At 35.5% G+C, this 13,119-nt stretch overlaps 2 protein-coding genes across 2 annotated transcripts in view; one reads left to right on the forward strand and one right to left on the reverse strand.

Moving 5' to 3' along the window:
• The first annotated feature begins 788 nt into the window (after positions 1–788).
• On the forward strand, positions 789–6,860 carry LOC149782118 (uncharacterized). The gene has a single exon (XM_089933565.1). It carries the CDS (start codon positions 3,616–3,618, stop codon positions 4,189–4,191), a length of 576 nt encoding a protein of 191 aa, XP_089789691.1. The 5' UTR covers positions 789–3,615; the 3' UTR covers positions 4,192–6,860.
• Positions 6,861–11,389: 4,529 nt separating this feature from the next.
• LOC149782119 (uncharacterized) overlaps positions 11,390–13,119 on the reverse strand; it is a 53,234-nt gene continuing 51,504 nt past the window's right edge. The window contains exon 13 of the mRNA XM_089933564.1: positions 11,390–11,882. The gene's annotated coding sequence lies outside the window, so the exon portion shown is untranslated. The remainder of the gene's footprint in view (positions 11,883–13,119) is intronic.

A 13,119-nucleotide genomic window follows, 5' to 3' on the forward strand; every position in this document is an offset into this window, starting at 1 on the left:
AAATCAGCTGCAACAGTGACCACAGCAGCTAGGCATAGCAGTGAGCACTAGAAGTTAAAGAGTTAATTTATTTCAGTCCACTGTATGTTGCAGATTTGAATTTCTGCAACAGTTCACCATTTATTTGTCCTTGGGTGTCAAACTGGCTAACAAGAATAGCATCCAGGGTTGATGCTGACAGGCTGGCTCTTTGGCTGTTCTGTTTGTTCTGACCACTGCGAATGCTCTCTTAGCATTGCTGTTGCTGTGCAGTATTGAATGTACTGATAGCCTTACTCTCCCAAGGATGACTTATTTATGCAAGAGTTGCAGATATGTCTAAACAATCTGTAGTATCATATAAGGACTTGGCCTTTTTGCCTTTTTCTCCAACCGAATGGAAGGAATCAACACTGATGATCTACACAGAGTTTCAGCTTTACCAAATCTACAATTTTAACACATAACTCAATGTGGAAAGAGCCAAACATCAGTGGCAGAATGCATGATAGACCCAGCGAGTCCATGGACAAATGAAAGCAAACGGCTCCTCCCAATCACTCCTATATTTTTTATCCCAATTTTCGTTTTCTTTGCTGGTGAAAAGTCATCAGTTAACTACTTCTTTTTCTTCTATTTTTCCTTCTTGCTGAGAAATTTATCCATTATGATGCTAAGATTTGCAGTCATATACCTCCACAACAGTAATGTTGGCCACGGAATCCAGGTCTGGTATCACTTCAGCTGTCACTGATTTTCTTGATCACGACGTGCCCATCTCTACCCTACCAGATATTGACCCCATCAGCTCACAACTGCGGAAAGAGATTATTGCAGGTAAATACATAAATTCATCTTTACTTCTAATGCCACATGAATCTGAAGATCATACATCCATTCAGTAAGGTTGGTGGGGCATGAAGTTGGTGGGAAAGCTTCTGGGTCAAATTTCAAATGTTACTCAAGTCTGCGATCATAGGCTTTCCAAGAACTTGACTATATGTGAGTTCATACTGGCGTTTAGTTGGTACAAAGCGATTATGTGCGATGCCTTCGCTTCCAGAACACAAGAATTGGATCTATATAAAAAAGAAATGATTAAAATGCATGCCCTAACGAAAGGAAGCCCAGCTTTTTACGAGTACCACAAATCTGCATGAAAAGCAGCCAATGCACTGCAGCTCTATGAACATTAAAGTAGATTGGAGTAGAATCGATCCAAAGCTACAAACGTACACAAGTTTACAAGGTTGTTCATTGCCAGTGTTTTGCTAGGCATGTATTGTTTTTTTGTTTATATCATTTTATTTCCTCAGCTGACCATCTTCCCTGGTACAATGGTATAAGTATACATGTTAATAGTTTGTGAAGATAGGTGGTTTTTGTTTATATCACTTTATTTCTACAGCTGACAATCTCCCCATGTATTGCAATTATGCAAAGATATGGTAATTTACACATTTCAAGACAGGAAGTTACTGTAGAGATGATGCTAGCATGTTATATAAAGTGGGGAGCTCCCCTCTTGACAGAAAAATGAGTAGAACATAAAGGTGGAAGCAGAACAAATGCCCATAGATCAATATTTACCTAACAATTTAATATCCATCTATTTCTTCCTGCTTCACACCATTCGACCCTTATTAATCAAATTTAGTTTAACAACCATTCATGTCAAGCCAAAGAAAGCAATGTGTAAACAGTTACAAAAAATTATATGTTGTGACGAATGCTTCAATAGTTCTACAAGCATGATGTGTCATGACCAACACTTTAATGGTGAACAGCTTAATAAAAATTGTACAACTGCACAGAGTACATTTTCATATGCTCAACTATTCTGCGAGTGTTCCTGCACATTACTGGTCTCTTAAGTGTTTGAATTTTTGCATGATTCACAAAATCACTCATCCGAACAGCATCTCTTTTACTGGCCACACACAAACTGGATTTGATGCCTTTTGGTACAAAGGTTTAGGAGGGGAGTAGTTTCTAGGCTTCTCTGTAAAAGTCCAAAAGAAATTGTGACAGTACATTTGCCCGAGACAAGTATTTTAACAAAGACAAGGACTTGCATGTCATTCAATGGTAATCTTTATGTCCAAGTAAAAAACACCCCAAAATATCACATGCTGGTGCACTGTATCACTTGATGAGAGCCAAGCCATGTTGTAGAACAGGCTATGGTATGTTAGCGCATTGATTGTTTTGATAATGGGAATGTTGACATGATTCAACAGATTTGTAAAGGGAACAAATATGAGTTTCCTTACCAGGAAAATATGATTTACACATCACACCATGCTTACACTGATTGATGTTGAATATAAATTGAGATTAACTACATCCTTCATGTGTCCAACAAAAAAATTGTTTCAATGGAAATTTTGAGGTCAACGAACATGGGGTCCTTTGTCTGCTTTCAATATAGCTTTAAAACATTCTGAAAAAAGACAATTTGCATCGATGTTATACTTGCAAGGAAGGCAAGAATGAGGAGAAAATAATGAAAAAGACTGGACACAGATCCATTTTAGAAATAAAATAAGAAATTATTTTCTGCTATGTTATGCAACATTTGAAATAAATTTACAGTACAGGGTTTGAAACTAACGTACGTCCATTAGTCCACGACTAATAGTTTTCCTCACCGACTAATAAATATTTTCCAATACAAGTTCGCCTGACTAATAAAAAATGAATGCATGTAATTATTTTAAAGTTTGCTTTCCTGATACTTTTAATGAATTTCATAACAGAAATGCGGGCAAATAACTTTTAAATATTATTATTTATTGAATTTGTTGTAACTCCCGTATGTAAATCCACATCACCTAGGTGCTTTATATTAAGCATTACAAATGGTGTACAAAGCGTTATTGTCGCACTGACCAGGATCACAGTTTAACAAAGAAAGCAAAGAGAACAATGTGGCGATTTGTACAAGGTGTGGAAAATCCGGCCAAATGGTTGAAGACTGACAATAACGAGGACAAAAGGGAACACAACAAACAGTATGATAAAGAAAGTAGGAACCGAATATTTCTAAAAAAGTGGAAATGCAGTCGGCCGTGGCTTAACTTTAACCCCGAAGTAAATACCATGTTTTTCAGCGTCTGCAGAGAGCATTCAAAAATGGAGGATGAAGAAAGAAAGCTCATTTGTAGTTGGATGTTCCAATTTACGGTTGGAAACAATAGTGTATAATATCATGAAACCAAATCGCAAATCCGTCAGAAATGCTTGATCATGAGTCGAGAGTTATTGAAACCAAAAGGACAGTCATCTGCAAGTAAAATCATCATGACGCTAAACCAAAAAGTTATTGGAAGAATGTCAGTTTTGTTTTGGGATCTGCATCTCGTTAATTATGCCCACTTCTTGACAGATGTCATAAATTTACTGTCCAAGTTGTCATTGTTTCTTCAAAATGAGTCTTGTTTGGTGTCTGAAGTGTACCTGAGAGTTCTTGCAACTATTGGTATCTTGGAACAGTTGAAATTAAGAGACGTACCTAGGTCAAAAAAGTTTCTGCAAGATATTGGTAATGGACCTATGAAAGAATTTCATGGTTTTGTACTACAAGAACAATGTTCCCCAACATTAGTGCAGTTATAACTTCATGCTAGAGAAGGCATGATCGACAGTTTAGTAGAACACTTGGATGCCCGATTTGACAAACAGCAGTGTGATATATTGAAAGCCACACATTTTGCAGATTTTCTTTCATGGCCAAGAGACTCAAATCATATTGGAGTTGGTGATGAGGATGTTACTACTCTGCTGGAACATTTTTCCCCAGTCATGACAATGGCAGGCTTCTATCCAGACAAGGTTAAAGACGAGTGGCAACTCTTAAAAAGTTTAATTTATGCCTGTGGATGTCAGGTAGAGAACTTACAATGGTGTGATGTTAACATGAGATTTCAAGAAGGTCACAATAACATCCTTGCACTGCTGGATACTGTGTTGACCCTTCCAGCTTCGTATGCAGATGCAGAGCAGGGATTCAGTGAATTGAAAATGACAAAATCTGATTGGAGATGCAGATTGCGCAGCAGTGTATTAAATGACTTGTTAACTATTCACTTCTTAAGTGAAGACATTGCTGATTATGATCCACTGCCATATGATCCACTGTATATGGAGGACTATTCAGAATCGGATGGAGAAGATTTTGATTTGGTACAAACTGATGGCAAATCAATATAAATTATGTGTATAATATAAATCTTTATTGTTGTGTTACGTACATGTATTTTGAGGACTAATGGATTTTGCTGCAGACTAGTATGTCTTTTGTCCTGTTAGTCCGCTTGACTAGTTAATAAAAAAGTTAGTTTCGAACCCTGCAGTACCTTTCCAGGACCCAATGTGCCAATCAAATTTAGTTTAACAACCATTCATGTCAAGCCAAAGAAACCAATGTGTAAACAGTTACAAAAAAGAAGTTGCAACAAGCGCTTTGATAGTTCTACATGCATGACTTGTGTCATGACAAACACTTTAATGGTGAATGGCTTAATAGAAATTATACAACTGTGGGGGGGGGGGCTCACTTATTAATGATCTCTAAGTGTGTGACTTTCTAGAAATCTTCCGCGATTCCCAAAAAATGCATCCTAGCAGCATCTCTTTTACTGACCACACACAAACTGGAGTCAACGCCATTTGGTACATCTTTTAAGGGAGGGAAATTTATGGGATTCTTTGGAAAAGTAACATAGAAATTCTGACAGCATGTTCGCCTGAGACACGTACTTTAATAAAGACAAGGACTTGCATGTCATTCAATGGTAATCTTTATGTCCAAGTAAAAAAAAACACCCCAAAAAATCACATGTTGGTGTATTGTATCACTTGATGACAGGCATGTTGTGTTGTAAAACTGAATGCAACATATTGCTGTGTTGCATCCCTTGATGAAAGCCAAGCCATGTTGCAGAACAGGCTATGGTATGTTAGTGTATTGATTCTCTTGATAACGGGAATGTTGACACGATTCAACAGATTTGTAATGGGAACAAAGATGAGTTTCCTTACCAGGAAAATAAGATTTATATATAATACCATGCTTACATTGATTAATGTTGAATATAAATTACAATTAACTACATCCTTCCTGTGTCCTCCAAAACATTCATTGTTTAAATGGAAATTTTGAGGTCAACAAATGTGGGGGTCTTTTGTCTTTTTTGTTTTCAATGTAACTTTAAAACATTCTGAAAAAAGACATTTGCATCAATGTTATACTTGCAAGCAAGGCAAGAATAAGGAGAAAATAATGAAAAGGACTGGTCACAGATCCATTTTAGAAATAAAGAAAATTAACGTATGCTATATTATGAAACAACTAAATTAAATTTACAGTACTTTTGCTGGTTCCAGGAAAATGTGCCATTCAAATTTTGTTTAACAACCATTCATGACAAGCCGAAGAAACCATATGTGTAAACAGTTACAAAAAGCTGTTGCAACAAGCGCTTTGATAGTTCTACAAGCATGACTTGTGTCATGACAAACACTTTAATGGTGAATGGCTTAATAAAAATTATACAACTGCACAGAGTACATTTTCACACACATAATTAACTTGGGGGTGTTCCGGCACATTACTGGTCTCTAAGTGTGTGAATTTGTAGAAATTTTGCGTGATTAAAACAATCACTCATCCAAGCAGCACCTCTTTTACCGGCCACACACAAACTAGAGTGAATGCCTTTTGGTACAAAGGTTTAAGGGGAGACCTTTGTAGGCTTCTTTGGAAAAGTTCAATAGAAATTGTGACAGTCCGTTCGCCTGAGACATGTTATTTTTAACAAAGACAAGGACATACATGTCCTTCAATGGTAATCATGATTGACGTGTAAAAAACACTCCAAAAAATCACATGGTGGTCCACTGTATCAATTGATGACAGGCATGTTGTTTTATAAAACTAAATGCAACATATTGCTGTGTTGCATCCCCTGATGAAAGCCAAGCCATGTTGTAGAACAGGCTATGGTATGTTAGTGTATTGATTCTCTTGATAACGGGAATGTTGACACGATTCAACAGATTTGTAAAGGGTACAAATATGAGTTTTCTTACCAGGAAAACATGATTTACATATCACACCAAGCATACACTGATTGATGTTGAATATAAATTGAGATTAACTAGATCCTTCATGTGTCCTCCAAAAACATTCAGTTTAAATGGAAATTTTGAGGTCAATGAATATGGGGTCCTTTGTCTTCTTTGCTTTCAATATAGCTTTAAAACACTCTGAAAAAAGACATTTGCATCAATGTTATACTTGCAAGCAAGGCAAGAATGAGGAGAAAATAATGGAAAGGACTGGTCACGGATCCATTTTAGAAATAAAATAAGAAAATTACTGTCTGCTATCTTACGCAATATTTAAAATAAATGCACAGTATCTTTGTTGGTTCCAGGACCCAATGTGCCAATCAAATTTAGTTTAACAACCATTCATGTCAAGCCAAAGAAACCAATGTGTAAACGGTTACAAAAATTGATGTGACAAGCACGTCGATAGTTCTACAAGCATGACAAACACTTTAATGGTAACAGTGAACGGCTTGATAAAATTTGTACAACTGCACAGAGTACATTTTCACATGCATAATTTGGTGGTGTTCCCGCACATTACTGGTCTCTAAGTGTGTGAATTTGTAGAACTTTTGCGTGATTCACAAAACCACTCATCCAAGTAGCACCACTTTTACCAGCCACACACAAACTAGAGTCAATGCCTTTTAGTACAAAGGTTTAAGGAGAGAAATTTCTAGGCTTCTCTGGAAGTTCAATAGAAATTGTGACAGTCCGTTCGCCTGAGACACGTATTTTAACAAAGACAAGGACTTACATGTCCTTCAATGGTAACTGTGATGGACGCATTAAAAACACCCCAAAAATCACATGCTGGTGTACTGTATCACTTGATGACAGGCATGTTGTGTTATAAAACTAAATGCAACATATTGCTGTTTTGCATCCCTTGATGAAAGCCAAGCAATGTTGTAGAACAGGCTATGGTATGTTAGTATATTGATTCTCTTGATAACGGGAATGTTGACACGATTCAACAGATTTGTAAAGGGAACAAATATGAATTTCCTTACCAGGAATATATGATTTACATATTATACCATGCTTACACTGATTGATGTTGAATATAAATTAAGATTAACTACACCCATCCTATGTCCTCCAAAAACACCATCCTTCCTTTGCCCTCCAAAAACATTCCTTGTTAAAATGTAAATTTTCAGGTCAACCATTGTGGAGACATTTGTCTTTTTTATTGTCAATGTAGCTTTAAAACATTCTGAAAAAGACGTTTGCATTGATGTTCTACTTGCAAGCAAGGCAACCCTGAGGAGAAAATAATGAAAAGGATGGGTCACGGATCCATTTTAGAAATTAAATAAGAAAATTACTGTCTGCCATGTTAGGCAATATTTGAAATAAATTTACAGTACCTATGCTGGTTCCAGGACCCAATGTGACAATCAAATTTAGGTTAACAACCATTCATGTCAAGCCGAAGAAACCAGATGTGTAAACAGTTACTAAAAATGAGATATGTTGTGACAAGTGCTTCAATAGTTCTACAAGCATGACTTGTGTCATGACAAAGACATTAAAGGTGAATAGCTTGATAAAATTGTACAACTGCACAGAGTACATTTCCATATGCACAACTAATTTGGGAGTGTTCCTGAACATTACTGACTCGAAGTGTGTGAATTTGCAGAAATTTTGCATGATTCACAAAATCACTCGTCTTCAGCAGCATCTTATTTTTACTGGCCACACACAAGCGAAAGTCAATGCCTTTTGGTACAAAGGTTTAAGGGGGGAGACATTTCTAGGCTTCTTTGGAAAAGTCCCGTAGAAATTGAGACAGTACATTTGTGTGACAAGTATTTTAACAAAGACAAGGACTCTACATGTAACGGAGGTCTGGGTTACCATGATGGAGTGTGTCATTCAATGGAAATCTTTATGTCTGAGTAAAAAAAACACCAAAAGATATCACATGCTGGTGCATTGTATCACTTGATGACAGGCATGTTGTGCTGTAAAACTAAATGCAACATGTTGATGTGTTGCATCACCTGATGAAAGCCAAGCCATGTTGTAAAACAGGCTATGGTATGTTAGTGTATTGATTCTATTGATAACGGGAATGTTGACACAATTCAACAGATTTGTAATGGGAACAAAGATGAGTTTCCTTACCAGGAAAATAAGATTTACATATCATACCATGCTTACATTGATTGATGTTGAATATAAATTACAATTAACTACATCCTTCACGTGTCCTCCAAAAACATTCGAGGTTTAAATGAAAATTTTGAGGTCAATGAATGTGGAGTATTCTGTCTTTTCAATATAGCTTTAAAACATTCTGAAAAAGACATTTGTTTCGATGTTATACTTGCAAGCAAGGCAAGAATAAGGAGAAAATAATGAAAAGGACTGGTCACAGATCCATTTTAGAAATAAAGAAAATTAACGTCTGCTATATTATGCAACAACTAAAATAAATTTACAGTACTTTTGCTGGTTCCAGGAAAATGTGCGAATCAAATTTTGTTTAACAACCATTCATGACAAGCCGAAGAAACCACATGTGTAAACAGTTACAAAAAAGAAGTTGCAACAAGCGCTTTGATAGTTCTACAAGCATGACTTGTGTCATGACAAACACGTTAATGGTGAATGGCTTAATAGAAATTTTACAACTGATGGGGGGGGGTCTCACATATTAATGATCTGTAAGTGTGTGACTTTCTAGAACTCTTCTGCGATTCACAAAATCACGCATCCTAGCAGCATCTCTTTTACTGACCACACACAAACTGGAGTCAACGCCATTTGGTACATCTTTTAAGGGAGGGAAATTTATGGGATTCTTTGGAAAAGTAAAATAGAAATTCTGACAGCATGTTCGCCTGAGACACGTACCTTAATAAAGACAAGGACTTGCATGTCATTCAATGGTAATCTTTATGTCCAAGTAAAAAAAACACCCCAAAAAATCACATACTGGTGTACTGTATCACTTGATGACAGGCATGTTGTGTTACAAAACTAAATGCAACATATTGCTGTGTTGCATCCCTTGATGAAAGCCAAGCCATGTTGTAGAACAGGCTATGGTATGTTAGTGTATTGATTCTCTTGATAACGGGAATGTTGACACGATTCAACAGATTTGTAATGGGAACAAAGATGAGTTTCCTTACCAGGAAAATAAGATTTATATATCATACCAGGCTTACATTGATTAATGTTGAATATAAATTACAATTAACTACATCCTTCCTGTGTCCTCCAAAAACATTGTTTAAATGGAAATTTTGAGGTCAACAAATGTGGGGGTCTTTTGTCTTTTTTGTTCTCAATGTAACTTTAAAACATTCTGAAAAAAGACATTTGCATCGATGTTATACTTGCAAGCAAGGCAAGAATAAGGAGAAAATAATGAAAAGGACTGGTCACAGATCCATTTTAGAAATAAAGAAAATTAACGTATGCTATATTATGAAACAACTAAATTAAATTTACAGTACTTGTTCCAGGAAAATGTGCCAATCAAATTTTGTTTAACAACCAATCATGACAAGCCGAAGAAAACACATGTGTAAACAGTTACAAAAAAGATGTTGCAACAAACGCTTTGATAGTTCTACAAGCATAACTTGTGTCATGACAAACACTTTAATGGTGAATGGCTTAATAGAAATTATACAACTGATGGGGGGGTCTCACTTATTAATGATCTCTAAGTGTGTGACTTTCTAGAAATCTTCCGCGATTCCCAAAATCACGCATCCTAGCAGCATCTCTTTTACTGACCACACACAAACTGGAGTCAACGCCTTTTGGTACATCTTTTAAGGGAGAGAAATTTATGGGATTCTTTGGAAAAGTAAAATAGAAATTCTGACAGCATGTTCGCCTGAGACACGTACCTTAATAAAGACAAGGACTTGCATGTCATTCAATGGTAATCTTTATGTCCAAGTAAAAAAAAAACACCCCAAAAAATCACATACTGGTGTACTGTATCACTTGATGACTGGCATGTTGTGTTGTAAAACTAAATGCAACATATTGCTGTGTTGCATCCACTGATGAAAGCCAAACCATGTTGTAGAACAGGCTAAGATATGTCAGTATATTGATTCTATTGATAACAGGAATGTTGACACGATTCAACAGATTTGTAATGGGAACAAAGATGAGTTTCCTTACCAGGAAAATAATATTTATATACCATACCATGCTTACATTGATTAATGTTGAATATAAATTACAATTAACTACATCCTTCCTGTGTCCTCCAAAAACATTCATTGTTTAAATGGAAATTTTGAGGTCAACAAATGTGGGGGTCTTTTGTCTTTTTTGTTTTCAATGTAACTTTAAAACATTCTGGAAAAAAAGACATTTGCATCGATGTTATATTTGCAAGCAAGGCAAGAATGAGGAGAAAATAATGAAAAGCATGGGTCACAGATCCATTTTAGAAATACAAAAAGAAAATTACTGTCTGCTATGTTACGCAACATTTGAAATAAATTTACAGTACCTGAATCAACTTGCAACTCTAAATGAAGACTGAATGTGGGAAAGACTTTAAAATGTGAAAACAATGATTCATTCTCTGAAAAGAGTAATGTGTGTTTGTAACCAAGGAAAAATTGAGAGATTTTCTCTCTAGCTTATCTGGTAATATTTACTTTTAACAATTTCCTTTGTAGGTTAACTGAGGATTCAAGACTGGATAAAATGTTTTCATTAACCTTTAGTAATTTACTTTTGTTTGACATATACTCTCCTTACCAGCAACAACGTTAGCGATGTGATAGTACACATATCAGCCATACTGACAATCTGCTAATATCAGCCACACTAAATGTAAGCCAATATTTCAGACATCAGCATGTTAGCGGTGCTGTGTCAATAGTTAGCAAACTTGAAACAGCAAATAAAAAGTGCCTCTTACATTGCCAACAACGCAACTATATACCATTCAAAGTTGTTGGCTTGATGATTTAAACAAGTACTAATTTTAGGTAACAAATATGTTCAAAACATTACAAGTAATTAATAATCTCTGCCAGTAAAAAAAAAAAAAAAAACTGAAACAATGTCAACAAACCTAGTCAAAATAATGAATTAAGATCATCCCCATTTCATTATTTTTCCACAAATGATCTAATGCTTGGAACTAGACAAAATGTCACAACCGATTATCCATTTCTCCTAAGCAATCAATGATCAATTGAAAATAATCTGTCTGCATAATTTTTTGAAAAACCTGAACTACCATATTTTTTCAATCAACCTAAGTATATATACAACAGCAGGAATGGAACACGTGTTAATTTTATACATACATTTACCAAAGAAATTATAATAAATCAGGCATTTAATTTAAATTCTTAACCAACCGGATAAACTTTGAGTTGCACTAGGATGCACATGGTCCCAAAGTAATTTGGTTTCATTTATCAGTTTTCTTTTGCTTACAACAGCATAGGTGTTAAAAATACAAGTGTGAAAAACAATCACAACAGATATTCACGCTTGCTAGAATATAATTTATCAGGAGATAAATATTTCCTGCAAAAGATATAATTATCATGGAAAAATTATATCAACAATGAGAGCCAAAATAATATTTAAAAATAAAATTAGCAAAATTACTATTAAAAAAAACTTCTAGTAAGCAATGAATTAGAAAATAGACACTTGTTCCTCTTTAGCCCTGTTACAGATCCTCCCTGTGGTATATGGCTGCTGTGTAAGATTTTGCTGTCAAAAACCATTTAAGGATGGCATGGGCAAAGCTCCTACACGATCCAGTCTCGAGTCTGAAAGAAGTTTAAGCAAATGATCAAAAATAATGCTTTCAACAGCAGTGAATACACATGGAGATATCCAAGCAGAATGCTGTACATTTGTTGGGAATTAAAATCTCTGAGCATGGGCATCTAAGATTTGAAAATTTTCTGCCCTACTATTAATTTCAACAATACAATGAGGTTCAATTAATTAGGAACAATTACCAAACTTACGACTTATGATACCGTAATTGGAGCTGTTAAATACAATGCGCCGAGTATCAGATGGCTTTATTTGATGGAAACACACCTTTTCCAAGCTGAAACTAACACTATCTGCTGATGCTAATATTTTCAAACAGTGTTTACAATAGCCACTGCTTTGATCATGCAGAACATCCGCTGAAGTTAAGTCTTTATTAGGGATAGGCCATTTAATTGTGGGAGGGGGCAAAGACACGTGTTTCTTGCTCTGACTTTCTTATGTAAAGGACACTGTGCCATTCCTTTCCTTGCTTTAATTAATTCGCGTCAGCTATACTATAATATCTAGTCTTTCAAAACAAGGCACAATTCCCTCCTTATAAGACACGTGGCATTTGATAGAAGGTGTTCAGCCACTGGAAAAAAGCAAAAGTTGAATGAGAATGATGAGGAATAATTCTTATAATAGGGAAAAGCACAATGGAAAATTTCAGAAGAAATGGACAAAAGACAGGGAATGGCTGAATTATGACGAAGAAAGGAACGTTATGTGGTGTATGCAATTCGCAAAAAACAGACACACAGAAAACATAGTTTTGTTGCAGGTTCGAACTTTAAAATTGAATTAGTAAACGTACATGAAACCTGTGTGACACTTTTGTGAACAGGACTAGTAAAGATCTGGCAGGACTAGTAAATTTCTCTGTGTTAAATTCAAGCCCTGTAATTGTACAGAACTTGTCAAATAATGAATAAAAAGTTTATGAAGTATAGGTTTTAAGTCTGCAAAATTATATATGCATGAAGGTACAGAGAAACGCATGAGAAAATTTTTGCAGTATGAAATTTGTGCAGACACCGTTCATAGACCCTGGAACGTAATGAACCTGCTTCGTCTTTCTTAACCTACTTTTGCTGTTAATTTTTCCCCATCGAATTCAGACACATAATGATCTGTGACAAAATTACTGAATAGTTTAAATATGTATGCAATTTTTGCAATGGAATTGCATGTATTATTGATTAACTGCATGCCATAATGGTACGATAGCAGATGATAAGT

This window comes from Sinohyriopsis cumingii, chromosome 15 (genome assembly GCF_028554795.1).
Source record: "Sinohyriopsis cumingii isolate HCF-2022 chromosome 15, ASM2855479v2, whole genome shotgun sequence".
In the NCBI taxonomy this organism is placed as follows: domain Eukaryota; kingdom Metazoa; phylum Mollusca; class Bivalvia; order Unionida; family Unionidae; genus Sinohyriopsis; species Sinohyriopsis cumingii.